Here is a 27,088-nt window from a genome sequence, read left to right on the forward strand (position 1 = left end):
CGGATCTCGGAACCAACTTTCACGGTCCAGGTCCGTCAAGTCTGGTCTCGGAAACAAAATCCACGCGTCCATTAGGGTTCGGGTCTGTCATTTTGGACCAGTGAAGAGCTCTATTGACTCTACTAAATAACTCGTAAATTCTACCATTCACTGTAATTGTGTATAGTTTGTTTCATTATAATTCTCGTTCAAACTTTGACAGTGGTAGGAGTAGGAGAGAAAACTGTGCCGAGAGGCATGAGGGTGAGAGCGCATAACAATCACTCTGGCAAAACATTCAGTACTATACACAGTGAGTCACAGTGAACAACAGATACAAATTGAAACAAATGAAAGAGCAGCAGATTATTACAAGGGGTGCATACCGGTACTTCAATTCACTAATAACTTCTCTTTCAAAACAAATATCTGGCTGGAAAGTATTGCTCTTGCAACTACGTATAATGTTTTTCTACTTTTTTTTATTAGCATAGCTTAACCACGTCATGCGATTTGCTACTTTAGTGCACGTTAGCGTCAAACATTTCTGTGACCACCACAGAAAATTGCAGATGAACATTTGGTACTAGACCGTAGTCACTGAATATCTCTCTTAACAATTTGCCCACAACTTCAACTCGCAATTCTTTAAGCAAGCGCTTGATATTGTGTGTTTGCGTGTTCAACTATGCGTGTGCCCGCATCATGCATATGCAGAATCCGATGTTCACACGCGTGCCCCAAACGCGTCAGTGCGTCCGTGCTTCATTGCACTGTCCATGTCTGTAGGCTGCGAGCGTCCACAGTGGCGTGAGGTGAGCAGAGATATGCAGAGTCGCAAGTCACCTGGAGATAAATAATGCATGAAAAGATCCACTATCTCTCACCCTGCTGTCTGAATTCATTTCTCTGTTTTTTTTCTACCCACACGTGGTTTCTAAATTAAAGTGTGATTTATAGTTGTAGTAGTTGCACAGGATGCAGATACGAAAATAAACATACTGTACATACTCAGTGAGACTCTATACACGTATATTAATAAATAAATTACAGCCCCTACTTTGCAGGGAATTAAGGCAATTTGGTAGATTTTTGGTAGAAATTTACAATTTAGGCATTTAGCAGACGCTCTTAATCCAGAGCGATTTACATTAGGCAAGAACAAAAAAGCATGGGAATACATCACATACTGTATATAGAATGCATTTATCATGAAACATGCGTAATCTAAGAACGTATATAGAACATATCTATATAATGACACTATGCATAAAGTCAAAGTGCTATGACTACATAGCACTACATGACATGCTATAAGTCTGTTTCAGTCTAAAAAGTGCTATCTAAGGGGGTAGGGCAAGTGCTATGGGCCATGATGGAGTCTGAAAAGGTGGGTTTTCAGACTACGGCGGGAGATTGGGAGTGATGCTGCGGTTCCGATTGCAACGGGAAGTGCATTCCACAGTTTTGGTGCCAGAAGGGAGAAGAGCTTGGGACGTGTGGACTGTGGAGAGTTGTCCCGACGTTTTTAGTGAGGGTACTTCCGGCTTTCCTGCGTTGGCTGATCGGAGTGCGCGGGAGGGTTTGTAGGGTTCAATCATGCTTGCAAGATATGGGGGAGCCATACCTTTGGTTGCTTTGAATGCCAGCATCAGAGTTTTGTATTCTGTGCGGGCAGCGACCAGGAGCCAGTGCAGGGAGCGGAGCAGGGGGGAGACATGTGAGAATTTTGGCTGGTTGAAGACCAAGCGAGCTGCGGCATTTTGGATCAGTTGGAGAGGCTTAAGTGCACATGCCGGTAGGCCACCCAGTAAGGAGGGAGTTACAATAGTCAAGTTTTGACAAGACTGTTGTCTGGATTAGGAGCTGGGCTGATTCCTGGGTGAGGAACGGTCTCATTCGTCGTATGTTATAGAGTGTGAACCTACAGGATCGATGAGTTTTGAATTAGTTTGAAGCCTTTTACAGGTGGAGGGCCCCATCCCGCTGTTCCAGAGGGATGGGGCCCTCCACTTGAATTTGTGGAGTTTCAGGGGTATAAATTGAGAGATGGGAACAAGTGGAGCACGGAATGGAAAAGTTCAGAACTAGATAAAGGGTCAAGGCAATGCATACAGTGTGATAAGCAGTATCTAAACTATTTTATGCAAGGTTTTTCGAAAGAATCTCGCGTATTTGGCCACGGACTGCCTTTTTGTAAACATTTTGTGCCAGATTTGTCAAAAATATGGGAAGATTTTGTCAAAATCATTTAGAATGGGGGGGCGAAACATAAAATTGTACTGTAAGTGTTTTGAGCTGCGGACTGGCTGAGGCTGAGAAAAGAGCACTGCAGTAGTCAAGGTGCAAATAAATAAAAGAATCAAGATTTGTTGTGGTGTAGGAAAAAGGTAGGTTTACATTAAGCTTGTTTAATATGTATGACAAAGTACAGATACAGATTTTGGTTTAGTTCATATTGTATGTGTCACAGTGTGTGTGTGGGCCGTGCGTGCTTGCTAGGGCATTAACCAAATGTGATTTTTGATAGTCGACTCGATTACCATCAAAATTGGTTTATAGTCGATTAGGATTCCATTCAATCAAGCATTAAAACACTGTGTTCTGAAACGAAAAGCGAGTGAAGGATTAACTGCAAAACGGAGCCGGTGAATGCAGGCTGAGTGGAATAGTAAGAGAGTGGCGACACGCTTTGATCTCGCCTCAAAGCAGGTGCCTATGGGCTATAGTTCCAAACATTGGAACTATCCCATTGAGATAGAATGAGCACTTCCGCATTCCATTGTTACAATGAGAGTCACAAACTATTGTAACTATGATCGCACGGCATAGCTGTTTGTTTTTAATAATGCTGCACGCCTGCACTTTTGTTGGATAAGCATGAAGAAAGATGAATACGAAAAAGAAACATGAAATCACGGCAAGAGCTACTGTAGTGTGACTGTCACCAGACTGTGGATAATATTGGGCAGAGTGAGGAGGGACTCCTGCTATACCGGACGACACGACGACACATCTCCAATCTAACAAACTACAGTAATAAACTCACCAATAGTAAAAGTATTCACACACTGTAGTTGTACCCATTGAGCGTATGAGCCTATGAGGCATGCTATTTCCAAAGAAAATCTGTCTTGAATGCTGCCAGTGTCGCCGCCGCCCACCGCACCTACACGAGTGACGTGTAATTAATCAAATTAATTGTTAATGCCCTAGTGCGTGCAGTCATGCGTTTAGTGAATAATGTACATTACACACGCACGCACACGCAAACACAAACACACACACACACACAATGGACGGAGACAGGTGCATTTGGGTGCCTTTAACTGCTATATGTGGGCATTGGTACACCAGACCAACTGAATGCCTGTCTCACTTGTGTTCACTGCAGGCTTCATGTCAGCTGTTGTGGAGACAGTCAGACAGCTGAAGGTTTCAGTGTCGCTACAAATCACAATGGAACACGGAGGCCTAGTACACCCAGAGTGCACACAGTGCTAGCGCTGAAGGCAGTGGTCAAGTAGAAGTAAAAGTATTGGACATTGAAAATACTCAAGTAAAGTACAAATATCTCCAAATTGTTCTTAAGTAGAGTACTTGGTTACTTTCCACCTCTGGGTAAAGGTTAGCCAGACGTGACATTTTCTGCCTTGAAGTAAGGAAAAATAAATAAACTATATGGACGGCGAAAGTTAATGAGAAAAATAAAAGATTGAACACAACACCAGGGGATATTTTGGCACCGGGCCTATAAGGTTTTGGGCCATATACGCAATATTTGAGAAACAAAGCCTTGAATTAATTATAAGGTCGCTTTTAATTCTGTTGTGGTCGGCTTAGGTCGTTAGCTCAATGCTTGGAATGGAACGAGACACCTGGCGTTGCTGCCTGGCACTGTAGATATTTGCTCATCGTGTGTGTACTCGGTGGTTGAGTGTTGCTGGCACCAGTTTCATAACCCGTGATTAAATAATTCATATTTATTTTGCCTTCATCTTGATCCTCTCAACCCCCCGTCCCTCCTTTCCTCCATCTCTCTCTAGTTCTTCTCTGTTCTCCTCCCCTCCTCCTCTCTCGTCTAGCTCAGTGGCTCCCAAACCCAAAAAAAGAAGTGGTGGTGGTGGTGAAACTAGCCGATCTACAGTACAAGCTCACAATGCGGCGCGACTTCTTTACACTTCTTAACACTTCTAATTTATGGAATTTCTTAGATTTTTATTTTATTTCTTCATGAAATTACTGGAGAAAGAATATATACATTTTTTTAATTCATTTAAGATTTTGCTTTTTGGGGAATGTATTTTGAAATAATAATAATAATGAAACAAAATGTGGGAAACAAAAAAATATAAATAAAGCGACCCATAAAAAAAAGTGTTCTCGCAAATTGGGTGCCGGGTGTTGGGGAAACGGTGTTCTAGTTGACATCACACCAGGAGGCTGTCTGGGACACCTCGGGCTGATATTCTTTATATCCACCCTCCCAGAGCACTGCTGCTGCTCACACACACACACACACACACACACACGCAGGCACACGCACACGCGACGCGCACACTTACAGTACACACACACAGAATACCATGCATAGTGATTCACGCAGTCAAAATCTCAAATAACCCCCCTAACTCCCACATGCACACACGCTGAATCCTACTGACTCCCCCACCACCAGTCCCCCCACCCTCGCCTTATCCGGGCTGCCTGTCGAACTCGAAGCTCCTTTCCTTTGTTGTGTCGTACTCGTATATCATTAACTACCCCCCCCCCACCCCCCTTCCCCTCCCCTTTTTATAGCCTCTCTTCCTTTTCATGTTCTCTCTTTCCCTGCTCTTTATCAGAGTTGCCATCGAAATACTGTACAGTGTATAGTATACATCAAAATGCTCTCATAGCAGCAGCAGCAGCAGCAACAACCACCACCTGGGTCTGGGCCAGCTGGGAGGAGTGAGGTAAAGCCTGGGTTGGCTTGTTAGTTACAGCGCGGCGGAACACCCTTCCTTGAGGGGGCTGCTGGCTGCATCCATCCATCCATCCATCCTAGCTGGCCTGATGGAATTTCATTAGTAATGGTCTCGACGGAGTGGGCTTTTTTTTAGTGTCCCATAACTTTGGCTTATTCAGAGGTCTTTCCGCCCTGCTCTAATATACAATGTTCTGAATCTGATGGAACACTGGTGCACGACGCACAGTGTGCTGTTCAGTAGCTCTGACGACGTCTCATGCAACATGTGCCTCTCTCTAAATTAATTAGCGCCACGGGTTGCGAGGGACACACACTGTGTTAGTGTAACCGAGTGTAAAAATACACTGCTATGGGTACTTTTTTTTAATTTAACACTAGTGTTAAAACATAATTATCAGAACTAATAATACAGCAAGCCAGTCAGGCTTTAGGCTAACTGGCAGTGACACATGCCACTTGATATTAAATGGTAAAAATAATATGTAATTGCTGAAATGATAATCGCACGCACGCACGTGCACACAGTGATTTTTATTCACTTGCCCTACAGTATCTGCTATTTATGTTTCACAGTATTATGACATGCCCCAGCCCCAGAACGTGGGTGCACATTAATTAGGACCTAATAATAATAAGCCAGTATTAACGAGGCTACAATTCACTTTAATTTCCAAGCTCACGTAATCCGTTCCCAAAAAGCCGAGAAGAGTTTCACCCGTAGTCCTGTGATATTCTACTAACACCGTCATGGGCAGTTTTATCGATGGTCAGTTTTATCGACTAGGGAGCCCTCGGGAACGTTAAAATGACTCTGCACATACTTGCCTAAATTGCACAGTTGGGAATGAAGTGGAGCGAGAGAGAGAGAGAGATAAAGAGAAGGAGAGCAATAAGGGAGACAGTGGTGATTTTGACAGCTAATTTTAATTTAGTTTTAGTCATAGTCTGTTGAATAAAATGTCATATACCGTAGTTTTAGTCATATTTTAGTCATCTGAAAGGTTTGTGTGTCTAGTGACTGTGTTAGTCTAGTTTTAAATCTTCAGTTGAATGGGGCCATGATGGTGTCGTAATGCCTGATTTTACACGTGGTTGCATGCTGAAAATAGCAGATCTACAAGCTCACAGCGCGACACAGCGTGACACGTTGTGAGCTTGTACAGCTTATATCTACTATTTTCAGAGCACAACACCTGCGTGCAACCATCATACAATGACTGAAGGAATGAATCAATGTATTTTAATTCTACTGGATCTCTTCTCCACTAGTCCCTCCTTAAAATTTAGTTCTACAGTGGATCTCTTCTCCACTAGTCCCTCCTTAACATTTAGTTCTACTGGATCTCTTCTCCACTAGTCCCTCCTTAACATTTAGTTCTGCTGGATCTCTTCTCCACTAGTCCCTCCTTAACATTTAGTTCTACTGGATCTCTTCTCCACTAGTCCCTCCTTAACATTTAGTTCTGCTGGATCTCTTCTCCACTAGTCCCTCCTTAACATTTAGTTCTACTGGATCTCTTCTCCACTAGTCCCTCCTTAACATTTAGTTCTGCTGGATCTCTTCTCCACTAGTCCCTCCTTAACATTTAGTTCTACAGTGGATCTCTTCTCCACTAGTCCCTCCTTAACATTTAGTTCTACTGGATCTCTTCTCCACTAGTCCCTCCTTCACATTTAGTTCTACTGGATCTCTTCTCCACTAGTCCCTCCTTAACATTTAGTTCTGCTGGATCTCTTTTCCACTAGTCCCTCCTTCACATTTAGTTCTACTGGATCTCTTCTCCACTAGTCCCTCCTTAACATTTAGTTCTGCTGGATCTCTTCTCCACTAGTCCCTCCTTAACATTTAGTTCTTCTGGATCTCTTCTCCACTAGTCCCTCCTTCACATTTTAGTCTAGTTTTATTTGTTGATGTAGTTTTCGTCAGTGAAAAAAGGTAGTCGACGAACACATTTCCTCATAGTTTTAGTCGACGACTAAATCAACACTATCAAGGCAATGACTGAAAGACATCGGGGTCGCAATTTCAGAGGCGTATTCCCGCGTCGATGTGACATGACATTTCCACAGACGGCATGCGTGGGCCGCAGCTGTGTATGATAATCAATGTTCTTGTCAGAGGAAGCCTTTGAAGTGATAAGTGTTCTACAACCGCCCCCATGTTAGCCCGGCTGCTGTTAGCACCGCTCCACAGGGAAACCAGCAGCGCTGCAAAGACTAGTACTCATCTTTTTACTTAAAAAGTGTGGAATTCAAAATGTACCTGGGTAAAAGTACAAAACTGCTGGCATAATAATGTTCTCAAAGTACCAAAAGTAAAAGTACTTCATGCGGAATGTCTCATTTCAAGTTTTCAAATGTATAAAGATCTTTTGAAAATAGCCAAAATGTATATAGGGCTGGGTAATGTATGTTTTGTAATAATAGTCCAAATGTACAAAGTAACTAGTAGTAACTAAAGCTGTCAAGTGAGTGCAGTGGAGTAAAAGTACAATATTTGCCTCTGAGATGTAGTGGAGTAGAAGTAAACGTATTGGAAATTGGAAATACTCAAGTAAAAGTACAGTACTTAAATGTATTTGGTTACCACTGGGAACCAGCGCCCACTGACCGCACTCACACAAGTACAGACAGACAGAGCTGTGTGTGAACGAATGGATTGTGATGTAGGACATTAGCTATGAGTCATGACAGGTTGTGAATAAAGATGATTTAGTTGTCTTGATGGAGAGACAGGAAGGGGAGGGGCGAACAAAGGGAATGAAAGATTGGCACTCGTTCCTTTAAAAAAAAAATATATATATATATATTCTGAGGTGACCCTGAAGTTTCTGTTGTTTCAGACGTAATGTTGAGAAAAACCCAAAGAAATATATCATGGTAGTTATCTCCCTGTTCTTCGACTGTAGTCCGCCATTCAAAAGTTGTAATGCACATTGAAATCCATGCAAGGTAATACGGACTTCCACTTCCAATTTTTCAATACTGCCTCATCAAAGTTAGCATTGTGACTATAATTTGTCAATGACTTGCATGAAAGGGGAGAGGTGGTGGAGTTGCATGCTTTAGCAGACAGTTTGAGGGCCCAATGAGAGGGGGAGAGGTGGTGGAGTGACATGCTTTAGCAGACAGTTTGAGGGCCCAATGAGAGGGGGAGAGGTGGTGGAGTGACATGCTTTAGCAGACAGTTTGAGGGCCCAATGAGAGGGGGAGAGGTGGTGGAGTGACATGCTTTAGCAGACAGTTTGAGGGCCCAATGAGAGGGGGAGAGGTGGTGGAGTGACATGCTTTAGCAGACAGTTTGAGGGTCCAATGGAGGTTTTTTTCCAAACCGGTTCTTAATACTTTTCATTGGTTCAATATATTTTTCTAATGTAAAGGGTGATCAATAGCATTGATATATATATGGAAAATGTCGTTAGGTGCCGACAGCAACGATATATTCCTACAATTTCCACAAAACGTTTTGCTGTGCTTTGCTCTCCTTCTCCGGTTGAAGATGAACGCAATCAAATGTCATCAAACAGTGAATATGTAATTATGCTCCTATGCTGACGTTCTCTCTCTCCCCCGCTGACTCCCTGCAGGGACGACGGGAAGGAGGGGCTCAAGTTCTACACCAACCCGTCGTACTTCTTCGACCTGTGGAGGGAGAAGATGCTGCAGGACACGGAGGACAAGAGGAAGGAGAGGCGGAAACAGAAGGTAAGGACGTGTTCTCCTAAAAGAGGACACCGCAGACCCCGCCATTCATCGCCCATCAGCGGGCGGGGGTCATCACCATGTTGTCGGACAAGATTTTATTTTTTTGCCACGGACATACAAAAGGAGTGGACAACAATATTTCCAAAAACACATAAATAGTAGGGATGCACCGAAAGGGAAATTCTTGGCCAAAACCGAATACTGAATATAGGAAACAGTTGGCCGAATACCGAATATCTGAATATGATTAATATTATATGTCTTATATATCGCTATTTGGTGATATATTTTCTGCCTATTCAGGCCGAAACCGAATAGGCCGAAAATGCTTTTTTTTGCCATTTTCTGCCGAATATTTTCTGCGGACGAATATTCGGTGCATCACTAATAAATAGATAGCCCTGAATAACAAGTCTGTAACTCTGAGAGTTGTTCATAATATGGAACCAAACGGCATTTGAACACTCTCAGAGTTTACTGGCGTTCCTTGCTAATTTAACATTTGAGAACCACTAGTTAGTATTAAGTGGACTCCTAATGTGTCATAATAAATAATTCTGGAGAAAGCCTGGAGACTTGGCATTCAGTAAGTGGGTGTTATATATGATCAAAATATGTGGTGTGTAAAACGGAAAGTCTGAAACTTGCCACGGACGAGACCAAGTCTTTGCCGTCCGTGTGCGCCTGTTACGGACATGTTGGTGACCCTGTTACGGACATGTTGGTGACCCTCTGCTCAGACCGTCGCCCTGTTACGGACATGTTGGTGACCCCCTGCTCAGACTGTTACGGACATGTTGGTGACCCTCTGCTCAGACTGTTACGGACATGTTGGTGACCCTCTGCTCAGACTGTTACGGACATGTTGGTGACCCCCTGCTCAGACTGTTACGGACATGTTGGTGACCCTCTGCTCAGACTGTTACGGACATGTTGGTGACCCTCTGCTCAGACTGTTACGGACATGTTGGTGACCTTCTGCTCAGACTGTTACGGACATGTTGGTGACCCTCTGCTCAGACCGTCGCCCATCGGGCGCCGGGTCTCCGTCGAGGCCGGCGTCGTCCTATTGGTCGTTTTCCAGTGGTGGAAAAAGTACTCGCATTTTGTGCTTAAGTAAAAGTATCAATGCTGCAACGTATGAATACTCTGTTACAAGTAAAAGTCCGTGACACAAAATGTATTTGGGTAAAAGTACAAAAGAAAAGAAATCTCTTGAAAACAGCCGATCCATCGGGCTGAAGGCGTTAATGCATGCTTGTAAAGTAACTAGTTGTAGTGGAGTACAAGTAAAAAAGTATTGGAAATTGGAAATACTCAACCCATTTTGGTGTTAGCATTATGCTATGCTTTAGCTGTTGAAAAATCAGCAGAGCTACAAGCTCATTGTGCGCCACTCGGTGGCGCGCTATGAGCTTGTAGATCTGCTATTTTTGAAAAATCGAATCTGTTCTCAGGTCAAAATGGGTTAAGTACACAGTACTGAATGTGCTTAGTTACTTTCCACCACGGGTCGTTCCCAGATCCAGCTGGCATCTGTCAGAGCAGAGGCGTACTGTATCTACAATAAGGCGAGGGCAATAAGGCGTCCAAATCCATTTCTGGCCTGGCCAAAATCCATACAATGAGAAGAAAAAAAAGACCTGAGAACTATTAGAGGACAGCTGATTGGCCGTTGCGGTAGAGCGTGACCCTCAATCAACCCATTGGAATGTAAAAGCCTGCCTTTCAGCCTCTGTATCCTACTGTCTGGCAGGTATATCTCTTTGAAAACCTTTAGTGCTACGTTTGTAGCGACAATTAACACATCTTGCCTGCCCTAAACGTAATTCCATGGATACGCCACTGTGTCAGAGGGTGGCTGTAATGGGGGATAAAAACAAACGAGGATGTGGGTACATGAGGACAGACACGCACACACACACACACACACACACACACACACACACACACACACACACACACACGCGCGCAAATGCACTTACTCACGCTGCAGTTAATTAGGCTCCGTGCGGGGGTAAGAAGAGGTGAGCATGAATCACAGGATTGCTGTGTCTTCAGCACAGCTATCGATCGCACTCTCCTGCCTGGGTTAGACTCAGCCGAGAGTCAATGTTACACACACACACACACACACACACACACCAATATTACAGTACATGTATCGCGGCGCGCGTTAGCAATCACACCGCGCCATCAAGCCTTCCCCACCTCACACGTCTCTGTTGTCTGATTATTAAGCAGAATAAATGGGACAGCATCTGCTTCCGTCTGCCCCCCCCCCCACACACACACACACACACACACACACACACACACACACAACCCTCTGCTTCTCACAGGGATCTGTGTGCACCATCTTAGTCTACTATAAAGCATGCGTACACACACACAAACGTGTACACACATGGTCCAGTGGGGGAATTTCTAGGTACACAAGCAACCCCGTCTGTTTTGCCTTCATACCCCTGTGTGTGTATTTGGTTGCAAACAAACAAACATGGCACACAACATAGCACTCTCGGTGCGTCCCTTTGAGCGCCTCTCTTCCCCTGCAAAACCCTAGATTACAGACATCTGAGTGAGCCCCTTCACAGACGGAGGGGGTCTCCCACTCCAAGCACTACTGGGTTGGGGGGGGGGGGGGGGTCGATGGGACACTAATCATCACCAGCTTGTGTGTGTGTGTGTGTGTTTCTTCATTTGTGGGAAGTGTGCCCCCGGCCCTACGTCCCCTCACAGAACCAATCGGGAAAAAAATTGGTTCCATTTGTACACTCTGAGTTACAGACCCACAAGGATCCATTTGGCTCCTATACTATCCATCGTTTAGCTGGGGACCCCCTGGAACTAACCTCGAGCACCCCTTGGGGGTCCCCGGACCCCACTTTGGGAACCACTGCGCTGTGTGACACACGGTAGACTCTGAACAGAAAGTGAGCTTGTCGAGGCACGACGACACTCCGAGGGTGACAGTCACTGTCAGAGTAAGATGGATATTGCGTATACTTTTCCCTAGATGGCCGTCCAAGAGTGTGCCTGCGGTAGAAAAATCTGCCCTTCGGTGCTGCACAGAGCAGGGTGATTGAAATGGCCAAGAATGGACCGCGCGTATAGGAAAAAAACCTAGAGTAATGACTTACTGTCAGTATAAGTAATTTGGTTCAGCAGGAGTATTATTATAAGACAGCTGAAGCCGGACCCAACAGTGCCACAGTGGGCTTAAGGGACGATTAATTAGTCAGTTAATCGTTAACGTCGTCATCATGACATTGACAATTCATTGTCATATTCTTTTTTAAATACCCGTATTGATGACTCTGATTATAAGACGACACCCATTTTCCATGACTCAGTTGTGGGAAAAAGAACATTGAATGTGAAATAGTCCAGTCCCCGATTATAATACGACCCCGTTTTTTTTAGGACATTTCCATTGGAAAAAAAACGTAGTCTTATATTCAGGCCAAGAGAGGGCAAATGTTATTTATTAATTATTGCGATTAACAACATTTTTGTTATTGGCATTGCAGTGGTTATAACCAATGGTATACATGAAGAAAAAAAAACACACACACACACACAGATTAGCTGTTGATAAATGAAGAGCAGTGCAGGGCAGAGGTGGGAGGAGAGACCTGCAGTGGGACTAATCTCATTAGCTCCGGTGTTAGCATCCCTCTCTCAGTGGATAAGCACTAGACCAGTGAGTCAGTGTGTGTGTCTGTCTGTCTGTCTGTCTGTCTGTCTGTCTGTCTGTCTGTCTGTCTGTCTGTCTGTCTGTCTGTCTGTCTGTCTGTTTGTCTGTCTGTCTGTCTGTCCCTCTGACGGAAACATTCAACTCAGCAAAGAGAAGACGACTAGGGTTTTAGACGTTCGACAAAGGAGTGAAAGAGAGCGGGTGACGAGAGGTTGAGGGAACGAAGAGCGAGGTTCCCGTGGGTCCTTAAAAAGTCTTACATTTTCCTTTTCAAAATGGTGCAAGAAGCCTGAATATGGCATCGGTGTCTCATTGAGCTCAATGTCTAATTAATTGGGATTCCCCGCTAGTAGGTAGGGAGCCTTCTGAAGACTAATTTATGCCTCGTGAAAGAGTGTCGCTTGACAAAAATGACATGTTTTATTTAATTATTTTCCAACTGAAAAAGGGGTTGACGTGACACTTTCCCCCGCTGAATCATAGATGAGGCTTTGGGCTCAGTGACAGTCCCTGCAGCTTTTCACTCACTCACTTCTTTGTATAACTTAACTTTACTTGTCACCGTGGTAAGGAAAACCTTTCCGTCTTTGTCTCACAGACACCGGGAAATGCCTCGTTCCTCAGTGAAATTGACTAGAGTGCCTTACTGCACGCCAGTGAGGCAACTTGAAGTCTGTTTTGTGACGAGGGAGGAGGTGACGGACTGAAATGAAAAGTGACAAAGCCTCGAATGCCTTCCAGCCATTTGATATACGGTTGCAGTATATATATATATAGAGACGGCACCCGAGTTCTCCTCCCACTTGCATTAAGTTGCTCAAAAGTGCATGAGGCAATTTCACTCCTCCTTCCGGGTATAGGAACAGAGTGCATTCTGGGATGGATTGGACCCCAAACACATGAGCGAGCTGGCCGTTGACTATCATTGCACGCGCTCACGTGCGTTCACGTATGAAACAGCGTTTCACGTGACATCATGAACGTGCGCAATGATAGTCGCAATGATAGTCAACGGTTCATGTGTTTGGGTCCAAACGGCAATACCAAATTCGGCCACTATGTCCATTTGGCCTCAGGGTTTCCTCCGGGTGCCGTCTCTATTCATATATACTCTAGGGTTAGACCCACTTGCTCAGACAGCTTAGGTTGAAATGCACGCACGACGGGTCAATACTTAAAGGCCCTGCAGGGCAGTAGTTTACTTCTGTTAAGCCGTAATATTATGTGTGTGTGTGTGTGTGTATTTGCATACAAGCTGCTTATCATTGCTCATGGCTCATTTTGTGCAGTCGTGGACCAATCAATGTTTTCCAATTACAAAATCAATGTTCTATTACTGTCTTGTCTGAGTTAAACAAGGATCTTTCTTTAAAATCGTATTCAACCTCTATTTGGCAAGACGAGTCATTAAGAACAAATCGTTGTTTATCAGGCAGAAGGTTATGTTATGTTATGTTCCAACTTCCAGGTTATCTTTTTGACAGGATACATTTTAAACTAATGTCCTACTTATGCCCCGGCGTAAAAGTTGTGAAAATAGCCGATCTGCAAGCTGACAACGCCTCGCATTAATCATTTTTAATATCCATCCATCTTCAGTCGCTTATCCGGAGTCGGGGCGCGGGGGCAACAGTTCCAACAGAGAGCTCCAGACTTCCCTCTCAGAGCAACATTAGTAACTTCCTCCTGGGGGATCCCGATGCGTTCCAAGTAGGGGTGGGTCCCGAACCTCGGGACCAATCCGGTACCGAACCGAACATGCTCGAGTACCGGGTACCCATTACAATAATTCAATTTCGGTTCTCTCTATCGGTTCCTGGGTGACACCCTGCACGCACGCACGCACATAAAACAGCTGATTATAATCAGATCATGCTACTCGGAGAGCCAGCAACAGAATGGACCGTGGTAATCGCTTCCTATTGTTGCGTTGTCACACGTCTAACCATTAGACGTGCAATAACAACAACACGGAACAATAGACTCTAACGACCCTCGGCCATTGAAATGTTAATGCTTAGATGCATGCAGAAGACGCTGCAAACAGCTGTGCGTCATTATAGCCACACACGTTTCTAACTTGCGGTCACAGTCGCGATACTTTTCAGTTGTGTGGTACTTTTATATTGATTTAACTGTAACAGAAAGTTCTATCCAGACGACAGTTCCATCTCCCTGCAGTCACGGAGCTGGGACTGACAGTACACAGTACAGAGACGAGCAGAGCAGGCGCAGCAGCACATATCCAGCTAGCTAGAAACCAGAGGTGTTGCCAGTATAACTCTATGGCAGAAACAAGCCACCTAGGTCTATACAAAATAAGACAAAAAGAAGCAACACTGGTCGTTTCTGGCCAGTGTTGCCAAATAAGCGATTAGTAAGTAATTTAATTTAATTTATAAGCGATTTTGGGATTCTTTTTGTAGATTGAAAAAATATTGGGGGTCCTTTGCTCTTGGCATGAAAATGTTTGAGAACCACTGCTCTAAAACAATATTAGACAAAGTTTGAGCCACAAACACATTGCTCTCTCTCTTCTCCTTTTGTATAAATTAAATAGGCCTATTCATGATTCTGCTTATAGAGAAGTAGCCTATGTTAGTTTGTTTTATGGAAACAGTTGTTTGTGTTGAATGTGCTAATTGCACAGAATTATTCAAAAGAGAGAAAATGGGCAAGCCATAAAATAATGCACATTGCACTTGTCTTTTCATAGGTCATGTGGAAAAAAGGTAAATAAAAAAAGTAACATTAATGTTGTCAAACCTGATCGGACACATTACCTGACATTGAGCTTTTTTGTTAAACATTTGACCTCTTTTATATCATTTTGGAACCGAAATAGGGAACCGTTAAGAACCGGAATCGATAAGCAGAACCGGAATCGGTACCGGACTCGAAAAAATCCTAACGATACCCATCCCTAGTTCCAAGGCCAGTTTGGTGACGTAATCCCCACCTGGTCCTTGGTCTGCCCGGGGGTTTCCTTCCAGTGTGACGTTTTTTTATATAATAATTTTTAAAAAAATCACACTTGTGTGAAGTGAGGGGCGCTTTTTACATTGGGTGAGAATCGCCCGTCACATGACGCCACGGGGGGCATGCTTAAAGCAAACATTACAAAGTCCATAGACTTGGCCGCCACATGACGTCACATAAAAAAGCCGGGCGTTGAGAGGGGCTAGCGCCCTTTAAAAACAAATGGCTTTGTACATAGGAGGTTTCCACCCAACAACAGCGAGTGACGGCATTCTTCTTTACAATGGCGGCCTGGCAGTTTGCCTCAAAATGTCTCTGCGGTCACCTCAGGACACATCCATTGTTGCATTCTGCCCAGACATACAGTATACACAACACACATACAGACCTTGTCCATAACAACCCCATTACCACCGCTTTCAAGACCAAGTTTACAATGTCGAGTTACAACACCCCCCTCCCCCCTGCCTCCAATCAACCCATCCCATTGCCCCCAGGCCTCCCAATTGCCATGGCAACCAAGGTGTTCTGTGGGTGAGAAATGGAGGCAGTGGTCTTCTCGAAGCAGTTATTTAGACGAGCTGGGAATGGCTTGCTCAGCAGGGGGTCCCTTGCTACAGCAAGGCCACATACGTAGCATGCACACATCACAGCCTGCTGCACTGTCAACATACTGTGTAGAGTCTACAGTGTCTTGCACTAAGCATTTGTCAGGGCTGCTTTTGTGCAATATTTAACCATATGAACCCTAGCATCCGTATTCTCACACCTGTGTGAAGTGAGGGGCGCTCTCATCATCGTACATCATCATACATCATCTCATTCCGGCCACTTAGAATTTGCATCCTCACCTTCGTCTTCAATGTGTGTGTTGGGACAAACGCTCAAAGCTGGCCATTCATTATCAATGGCATTCAATGTTTGTGTCAGGACAATGTTTGTTTATACAAACACTCAAAGCTGGACATAGGAGTGGCTAGTGCCCCTCAAAAAATGGTGAACATTTGGCCAAAACAGATGAACATTCAGCGAAGATAGCATATTTACAAGCTCACTCACAACTGAGTTGTGAGCTTGTGGTTATGCTATTTTTGCTATTTGACGTAAAAACAAAATGTGGTTACAAGTGCTGGCCTGGGGGGCACGGTGGCACAGTTGGTAGTGCTGTTGCCTCACAGCTAGAAGGTCCTGGGTTCGATTCCCGCTCGGGACGCTGTGGGTGCTGGCGGCGTGTTTCCTCCTCCGAGTCATCAGTGCCCATACCCGAGGCGGGGTTGGCGAAAGGGCCTTTCTGTGTGGAGTTTTCATGTTCTCCCCGTGTCCCCTAGGGTAGGTACCCTCACAAAAAACATGCAGTAATCCTGGTCACTAAACTGCCTCCCCCTGGCCAGCCGGGGCGCCTGATGGAGGGGAAAGGAACTGGTTGGAATAACGTGTTCCTTCCACACGCTTCCTTCCAACCAGGGAAACTCCCCCCTGTCAGGTTTAAAGGAGCAACTTGGACACTCATTCATGAAGGAAGCATGAGTTCAAGTCTGTTGCTCTCCCCATGTCCCTCATATATGGGGACTAGGTTGGCGGAGGGTGTGTAGAGCCCAGGATCACATTAGATAATTGACACAGGCCAGGGGTGAAAAATGGGTTACAAAATCGTGGGTAAAAAAAAATAATTGCTGGCCTGGATAAGCAGATTGAGAGAGAATGCCCTAATGTATTCACGCATACGTGCAATGAGCACTGGCACAGCCCAGCTCTTTTCACAATAATTGAATAAGTGAAATACACACGCAAAGTGTTGGTGCACGCCCTGATAAAAGGGTTTTGATTTAATTTAAATGTTAAATGCAACAACAAAAAAGGTGGCCTCCAACACAAATTGAATTGCATTGCAATAGCCTGACTGCACATTGTATTTAACTTTAAATGGGCTGGTGTAAGTGTTCTTTCAATCCAAGTTTTATGATAATGTCCTAATCTAAATGGTAGATAATTGTTTGCAGTTCATGCACTTTTGGGGGAAAGTGTGACTGCACAGCTTAAATTTCAGCAAGGGTTATGCGGTCGGTTATTTTTACTGGTAGCTTAGAAAGTTCCAAACATTAAACTGGCACGCACAGGACCTGCACAGAATCATGACCGACATTTTGGAGTTATGGTCAATAAAGTTTAGGAATGCGTCTTGACTGTGCCATTTTTACACGGCGACAAGAGGCCACACTGCCACTCGGCGTGCTTTTCCCCAAGAGCCCAGGGATTTCACAGTGAGCCTTTTCAAACGGGGCAGGAACATGTTTTAATAATGTCAAACTCGAGACACTGTCTCCCTGCCCGGTGTGACATCCGAGAAAGAACAGGGTTGTGTCTGTTGCACGTTTATCATCTCTCCCCTCCATTTCATCTCTCTCTCTCTCTCTCTCTCTCTCCCCCTTCCCTCCCTCCCTCCCTCCATGCCACTTGTATTCCTGGTTCTCTTCTCCTCTCTGTTGTGTCTGACTCTATGCAGCTGGAAATGCCTTATCATGTGTGCCCAGAGGGCCTTATAAGAGTGCTCTCTGAATCCCCTCCTCCCCTCATCACCCACTCAGAGGTAAGACCACCACGACCTGTGCCTCTGGGTTAGCCTGCTGCTGCTCTTTTCTTCTGGGTCGTACTACTCACCACCGCTTTTACTAACTGTCCTCCGATATACTCACCTTCCCCGAGTGCGTCCCAGTTCTACACGAGGAGAAGAGGGAGACAGTCAGTCCTTGACGGAGTAAAAGCAGTTGATCTCCAGGGCTCATGATTGCCATCGTATGTATAGCAGTGGTTTTCAACCCTTTTCGTATCAAGGTCCATTATTTATTGGGCATTTGAGCCACCTTTGCTGACATTTAGCCTCTCAGACCCTAAACGAAAGAATATTTTGTTGTCGTTGGATAAGATTTTGTCCACAATTCCATGCTGTGTTGATGGTACCAGTAGGAGAGATAACAGGCAAACATTGATGAAATAAATCTTCTACATTCTCCAATATTGTGACATATTGTAAAGTAAGTTTAACATTACAGGTCCATTTGGTTTCATTTCACACTCTCAAGAGTTAAAGATTTGGTTACCAACTATCCATCATTTAGCTGGGGACCCCCTGGAACCCGGACCACTGGTTGAAAACCACTTATGTATAGGACCCCTCATTCTCCCTATAGAATCACCACAAGTTCCTTCACTGTGTTTTATTTTTGCCCACTTTCCTTTTAGCATACTGTATCGTGTACAGTGTACGGCATACGGTCCCTAACGGCATACGGTCCCTAACTTTAGCTGGCCTTGTGTCGGACTACCTGTGAGGAAGAATAAGCAGTATAAATTTGGGAAGCAGCCATTGTTCACTCACTCCACTAACATCAAGGTGTCTCGGTCCTGTAACATTAGATATTGGCACGGCGTCGATTGCATGTTTCTTAGGAATGGGTTGGTTGTAGCCCTCTTTAGGGTGACTATTTGCCTTGCAGATTTCTGTTTGCTGCCTGTACTAACAATAACTCTAAAGAACCACTCAAATGTTCTGTCGCAACAGGGATTGTTTAGCCTCATTCACATTCATGAGAATCTGTGTTCTCGTGCTGCAGATGTCAAATCCACTTTGCATCGTAACAATGAATCGGCTCAGCAAATTCTCAATTTTGGCATTTAGCAGACGTTAATCCAGAGCGAATAAGCACAAACGACACAAGGCAATACATCAAATAAATAGTCAACTAGGATGATCATAATAAGTAAACTAACTAGGAACCTATCATCCCTAACAGTCGAATATTCATACATTCAAACTATAAACACTATAGAATGCCAGCTCAATAATGACCTGGCATGTGTCTACATGACATGCTAAACATACTGCATAACATCTACATTACATATTGTAGCCTTTGCATAAGCCTGGTCGTCGAGGCTAGGGCAAGTGGATGGATGGATGGATGGCTGCATTGATTTGCCATCCACTACCCTATAGCTGTCTACTTCCTGTTTACCTTTATGGCATGCATGAACACACAGAGCACATTTCATTATTCCCACCAGGCTACGTGGTAATTCCAAATATTATGATAATTCGGCCCACGCGCAATAACATTGACTGCAGAGGAACTTGTTTTCAGTGTGCTGTAGTGTAGATATTAACCTGTGTGTGTGTGTGTGTGTGTGTGTGTGTGTGTGTGTGTGTGTGTGTGTGTGTGTGTGTGTGTGTGTGTGTGTGTGTGTGTGTGTGTGTGTGTGTGTGTGTGTGTGTGTGTGTGTGTGTGTGTGTGTGTGTGTGACTGTGTGTATAGTAATTCTCTAGATGACTACGGTATTGCTGTAATTACCCTCGTCTGAAAACGGAAGCCACAGATAATTACTGTATAGTGTATACAACACAGAGCTATTAGATGGAGATGCAGTAGTAATAGTGTGTTGCAGTGTCAGGGGCTGCTGTGTTCGTTGATGGGGAAAAAAAGTACTCGTTTGTTACTTATAGGTAAAAGTATTAATACTGTAATGTACTGTAGTCCAGTAATTTTGACGCGAGTAAAAGTACTAAATTATTGGTGTAAAAATGTACGTAAAGTTCCAAAAGTGGAAAGTACTCATTATGCAAAATGTCCCACATCACAAGTTCAAGATGTATACAAACCTTTTGAAGATAGCCGATCTACCAAGCTCACAGTGCGTGGCGATGCGACCCATTGTGACTCTTGTGAGCTTGTAGATCGGCTATTTTCAAATGGTCGAAATGCATATAGGGCTGAAGTGTTGAATGTATGTTTTCTAATCAAAATTAAAATCTACAGTTGTAGTGGTAGAAAACGTACAGCATTTGGCTCTGAGCTGTAGTGGAGTAGAAGTGAAAGTAGAAATTGGAAATACTCAAGCATAGTACAAATACCTCAAAATTGTACTTAAGTACAGTACTTAGGTAAATGTACTCAGTTACCTTACACCACTGGCTGTGTTGTCGTCAGCCCCAGGGTGGTCTGGCTGCCGCTAGCGGGCCTCAATGGGGCTCCCAGGGGTTTTACAACAACATTGCACCACAGCCTCCGGACTTGTGCTGAGTCTGTCACATTTCATATACAGTATACATGCACACACACACACACACACACACACACACACACACACACACAGAAACTCGCATGCATGCTCACAGACACACACACACACGCGCGCGCGCGCTCACAAATTCATTCACTTTCATGTTTTCACAGACACACAAAACCATGCACCAAAAAACAGCTACAAGCATGCAGTACATGCTCCGGTATTTATCATGTACACACACACACACGTCCACATAAATACATATAACTGTGACACTGGTACGCCTCTCACAAATGCACCACACACTCACTCATATTGCTTACACAGCAGTGTCCATTCATATGAGAGAGGAATGCCGCACGCACGCACACACAGCCCACCATGAATTAGCTACACTTAATTTAACTCTGAGAGTGTAACTGTAAAACACACACACACACACACACACACACACACACACACACACACACACACACACACACACACACACACACACACACACACACACTGGAATTAGCTACACTTACTATAACAGCAGCTCCAGGGGGGGAAAGGGGGTGCTTTAGCCCCCTCTGGTGGAGGCTTAGACCCCCCCCCCCCCCCAAGCCCCCCCTCCAAACAAGCCCAATTGACTGACTTCTATGTAAACCCCCCCCTCCCCCCACCCCCATAGCACCCCCAGTCAAACATTTCTGGAGCCGTCGCTGCTTTCTGTCTGTTGTTGGTCTGTGCCTCTCTCTCTCATTCTGTTTCTGTTGTTGGTCTGTGCCTCTCTCTGTCATTCTGTAACAACCACACTGTCTCAGAGGCAAATTATGTACTTTTTTGAATACATGACCTTTACTTGTCCTTACTTTGTCAGCATTTTACTTCCTTTTTTTCCCATCTGAATCAGGACACTTTCAACGGCACAGACATACAGTATACAGATATGCACATGTCCATAACAACTATTACCACCACTTTCAAGCACAAGTTTACGTCGAATTACAACACCGCAGCGAGACACTGTTGTCACATTCACCTTATATACAGCCCAATAAAGTTCATTGTGCTCTGTGGATTACACAATAAAGTCCTCATTGTTAACTTAACGCTGAGATTTACAAATAGAATAAATTAACTCTTTAGGATTTCACTGTCTAGTCAGGCTTGGGAGAGTAGTGGCATCATGACATGTGGCTCTTTAGTCACATTATGTCATTCATTTCTGTATCTTCATGATCAACAACATAAGATAAGCCACAACGCCATTCTGTTCAGTATCATCATTATCTAATCTTGAATTTATATATTATGCTCTGCCAAGCTTCCCGCCAGGCTGCAATATTGTTGTTGTTGCTTTTTGTCTAGTTCACATTCACAGTGTGAATAACATTAACAACATAATTGGAAGACTGTGATTACAGAGCTGTGTGTGTTTGATTTGAATCCATTTAGAAAGGCAGGGCATGACAAGGAGTTGAAATGTTTGACCTGATGATTTCACAACGTTAGCGGTCAGGACGTACACGTCAAGAAAGCGCCTATTCCAGGCGTCTCTTCCTAGTTTTTAAGCGGCTGGTGTCTGGGTACACTGTCAGTGTGCAGCAACGTAGCAACGCGTCGTCGTCATGTCGTTCTGCCGTCCCGCTGGAAATAAACAACATTCACTCTGTCGCCTGCTAAAGCCTGATTTACAATCAGCCGCAACAACGGCTGATGGAAAATGTGTTAGCATAGTGTATATACAGCTTCAAGTATGAATGTGCTAGGTAGTGCATGAGACCAGTAAAGTAAGTGTGTGTGTGTGTGTGTGTGTGTGTGTGTGTGTGTGTGTGTGTGTGTGTGTGTGTGTGTGTGTGTGTGTGTGTGTGTGTGTGTGTGTGTGTGCACGCTTGCATGTGTATGTGTGCTTGCATGTGATTTTGTTTTGAGTGGCTGTGTGTACTGTGAGGAGGCGGCCACAATGTGCATCAGCTGATAAAATGTCTATATTAACTGGCAACATTCACGGTTATATAATTCTGGGGGAGTTTTGTGTGAGTGCCAAATTTACATGAAAATATATATTTTCAAACCGATTTAGTTTTTCACCACGAATAAAAGCATCAGCCTGTATGAAAGAAGCATTGACTATACCGACGGCTTTAAATTTCATATTGTTTAATAGTCACATCGCACTTTAGTGGTAGTAAAACAATAACTATTTTCACGAAATCCAGCTCACTGAATGGGTCGACCTGGATGCCAAATGGGTGGATGGGTCTAGTGTTTCCCCACTGAAAATAATTGACTTTCAGTGGTCTCATGGGAAATGGTTTGTCACATGTTCTGTTTGAGTAGCCTTACATTGCTGCCAAAACTCCACATAACAGCAGACAAACACATACACACACACACACAGAATCTGCATTTATTTTTAGCACAGGAGTGGGATTGATAAGGGGATCCGTTTTGATGCGATGGTTTGCGCCTGAGAAAATACGCTCACATTGTGTGTTTGCGCTATTGAATCGTCTAGATTCTAGACGATTCAATAGCGCAAACACACAATGTGAGCGTATTGTGAGTGTAGTAAATTATAGGATCTCCTGGGGGTCCCGGCCCCCCTGTTGAAGACCCTTGTTCTAGACTCTAGAACAAGGGTCTTCAACAGGGGGGCCGGGACCCCCAGGAGATCCTATAATTTACTACACTCACAGTTTTGTGATGGGAACCTTTTTCAACAACTTGAAAGTACAAGTGTTGAAGCTGTTTTTTGGGGGGTTTTTTTGTTATGTTTGGTGTAGAGAAAAAGACGAGATTAAATGTCTGAAAATACACATGAACATGGAAATGTGTGTAAACGCAAACCAACCAAACCTAGTACCTGCTTGACCTTTTTTTACATAAACTTGGGCAAATTAAATATTTGCCCATTTCATAGAAATGGCACACACATTGCGTTGTCATAATCAGTACTGTATACTTACTTATTACTAGCAAATAAAATAATATTTATCGTCTTTGTCTAGAATGTTTTATGGGTACATAAAACATTACACTACTGCAGTAAAATACTGAGTGTTATTTAAATTTTAACGGACACTCAGTATTTTGCAGTGTGTATATGCGCAAAGCTATTTTAGCTGCTCATGTTTAGTTGGACTGTGATATAATCATTGTATACACAGTACGACACCGTCATGTTTTGTTCAGCATCCCGTGTTGTTGTTGCCGTTTGATGTCACTCCCCAACACTTGTGTTTGCCATGCCATGTGTTCTGCTGTGTGTTGCACTGCACAGTGCACAGTGACGTCCCTCCGCTGTTAATTTAACTCTGAGAGTGTAAACCGTAAAACACTATGGGAGTTAATTAACACAGGAGATTGGACCAGCTGTGTTAAATGCTCGTTTCTCCTCCTAGTGTCTAGAAAGATGGACTTTGTAGTGTGTCCCTCCTCTTCCGGTGTCATCTTCTTCTCAATACAGATGTTTCCTTTCCTTTCTGTGTTCGCTTTCCTTTCTGTGCGTGCGTGCGTGTGTGCGCTGCGTGCGTGCGTGCGTGCATATTGGAGCTTGGGCTGCTGTTGTTGTTGTACGTCCGTGTGTTTTTAACCACCAAACATCTTCACAAAGGTTCACAATTTGTCATAAAGAGCGAAACGCATCCGATCCACAAGCTCACAACGTGAGCTCGCCTTGCGAGCGTGTAGATCGGTTATTTTCTCTGATTTCTTTTTAAATGTAGCTTGTAAGTTAAATTAAATGTTTGCGCTGGATCGTGTCCGGCTGTCCTGCCGAGCATTGTGACGTTGTGACGTCCTCCCCCCCCCCGCCCCCCTCCCAGCTGTGCATGCTGTCATTTTTCTGTGTAACAGCACTTTTTTCTCCCCCCTTTGTCCCTCACACACACACACACACATACGCACACACGCATGCCCACACACACACACACACACACACATTCCTCCACTCCCCTGTGTTTTGTCCCTGTCGGCAGTGAGCTGTAAGCCCACAATGTGCCCTGTTAATTTTGTGCCCACCGGTGCTTCTCTTGTTTTTTTGTTTTTGTTTTCTTGTTTTTCTTCTTGTAGTTACAGGACCCGCGCATGTATGATCAGGTCTACAGGTACTTAGACCTTCCAGGGCAGGTATGTGAAAAAAACAGATTTATTTATCTACCAAAAAAGAAACCATCAAACAATGACTGTACATGTGTGTGATTTCTGGTGTGTGTGTGTGTGTGTGTGTGTGTGTGTGTGTGTGTGTGTGTGTGTGTGTGTGTGTGTGTGTGCGCGTGTGTGTATGTGCTAAGGTTTTATGTTTGTGTTAGGGTCTGGGACACGGGGAACATGTTTGACAACTAGACTAATATATTCTGGAATCCACACCGAGATTGACAACCGTTACATTTACCCATTTTAGACCTGAGACCAGATTCTACAAACTGTCCTCTAAATCCTGTCAGTTGTCAGGAAAAAAACCTATGTTTCTATATCAGTCAAACATTCTGGGCGTCAAGGACGCCCAGAATGATCAGAATTTGGCCGCGGACCCCCATATATTTGAGTTAAATATTTGCTCTGAGCTCGTTTGATCTGCGTTTTTTTCAACAGGTAAAGTTTTAAAGTGGTTGAAATCTATGGTAACACAGATGCATCCCCAGGTCTAAATGGGTTAACTGTATGATAATGACGTCAGTCCACACTGATGCGCCACAGCATGTAAACATGTTGAATGTCGAGTGATGTGATGCAGTGGTTCCCAAACTTTTTCATGTCAAGGACCCCCAAATTGACACTAATTAATTAAATGGACCCCCATTTGAAAAGATATGCCAGGGACCCCCATAAGAGAAGATTGTTACGGCTCTAGTAGTGATTCTCAACCATTTTGATTTCAAGGACCCCCAGTTTGACATGCATTAGGCTACGGACCCCCCATTTAATGGCATTTCTATCTCTGGGACACCCAATTTATCTTGTAAAATCAATGGTAATTTGAGAGTGTTCAAATTTGTACACTCTCAGAGTTACAGACCCATAACGGTCCATTTGGTTCCAAACTATCATTTAGCTGGGGACCCCCTGGAACTCCCTCAAGGAAACCTGGGGGTCCCCGGAACCCACTTTGGGAACCACTGATGTGATGAACCGAACGTGACACCCTGTACATTCTGAACAGCTGTCACAGTGTCCCAATCGATATTGTTGATTTCGTCAACTAATGCAATAACAAAGAAATGTTTGTCGACTACCTTTTTTTCACTGACGAAAACTAAATGGAAATGAAAGCGGTAGATGACTAAAACTAAGACTAAATATATTTGACAATTCCGTCAACAAATAAAAACTGGACTAAAATGTTAGCAAGGGACTAGTGGAGAAGAGATCCAGTACAAGTTGTTTTACACTTGGTTGCATGCTGAAAATAGAAGATCTACAAGCTCACAACGCGTCGCAGCATTGTGACCTTGTAGATCGGCTATTTTCAGCAAGTGTAAAATCAGTCATTACGACGGCATCAAGTCCCGCCAAAATACATTTCAGTCGACTCACTAAAAATAAATGTAGTCGACTATAAAACTAGACTAACACTAACTAACTAAAATAAAAATAAAATCAACACATCAAGTGTTTCCTACTGTCTGCGTTGCTATAGATGTGGCGGGGACTCCATTATCGTAAGGCAGAAACTTCTTATCTTCATAACGTTTTTTTTTTTTTAATCAACACACCACTTGATCACACTACAGCGCCCACAGCTTTGAACGTGGTGCGAAACGACACGTTTTGAGCTTGTGGATTCTATTTCCTTTTTTTATTTATTTTTCATTTTTCACGGACATGAGAAAATCATCATGCCCCCCCAAACATCTGGGCGCCCCTCACTTCACACAGAGTGTGATGTTTGATTCCTGAAAAGTAACCTAGGGGGTTTCCACCCGACAGAGACCCCTGAAGTCTTAGACTAATGTACCCCCAAAAAGAAGAATTTGGAAGGCTGGGGTTCAGATGGTTAAAACAGAACAGAGTCCCCACACTGGACTACCACCTCGGTGGTGGTAATCCCCCCCAAAAAAACATCCAAAACACCTTTTTGGAGCTGGATCCAGTGTGTGGATCCTCACTGTCCTCTTTCAACCCATTTAAGACTCCATGTTCTACAAAATGTCTTCTAAATCCTGTCAAGGACCCCAAAAATGATCTGTATTTGGCCGCGGACCCCCATCGGGAGTAAAGATATGAGTTAAAAACGCTGTGAAATAATATAACAAATACAAAGATTTACGCGACATTTTCACAAAAAAAGAAAAAAGCAGATTTACAAGCTCGTAGCATTTTTTAATAGGTTTTAAATAATGGTTAAAAGCTAAAGCGACACAGATGCGTTCCCGTCCTAAATGGGTTAACTGTTGGATGTGCACGTGCTCTGCGTACAAACTAGAGTTTGTTTAAAATTGTGTATAGTTGATCATTCTTGGTGTGTGGTCGGCAAAGTATTGTGACTACAGTATGTCATTATGTGCTGTACGTCGGTACAGTCTAACGGTGTTCCTTGTTCCCAGACTCATGTATGTGTGTGTGTGTGTGTGTGTGTGTGTGTGTGTGTGTGTTTTGGGGGAGAGACTTTCCTCCTCTGTAGCTAGATATTATGCTCTTTCAACAGCAGTGTTGATTTCTCTCTTCAAAGGCCTCGTGCTGTAAATATTCCATACAGCCTCGTCTAA

At 43.9% G+C, this 27,088-nt stretch overlaps 1 protein-coding gene across 1 annotated transcript in view; it reads left to right on the forward strand.

Moving 5' to 3' along the window:
• wasf1 (WASP family member 1) overlaps positions 1-27,088 on the forward strand; it is an 89,904-nt gene that overhangs the window by 55,694 nt on the left and 7,122 nt on the right. The window contains 3 exon segments of the mRNA XM_080791125.1: positions 8,536-8,653; positions 17,836-17,919; positions 24,453-24,509. Coding sequence (XP_080647251.1) covers positions 8,536-8,653; positions 17,836-17,919; positions 24,453-24,509 — 259 coding nt within the window.

The sequence above is a fragment of the Protomyctophum bolini genome (genome assembly GCF_963924005.1).
Source record: "Protomyctophum bolini genome assembly, chromosome: 19".
NCBI classification, from domain to species: Eukaryota; Metazoa; Chordata; class Actinopteri; order Myctophiformes; family Myctophidae; genus Protomyctophum; species Protomyctophum bolini.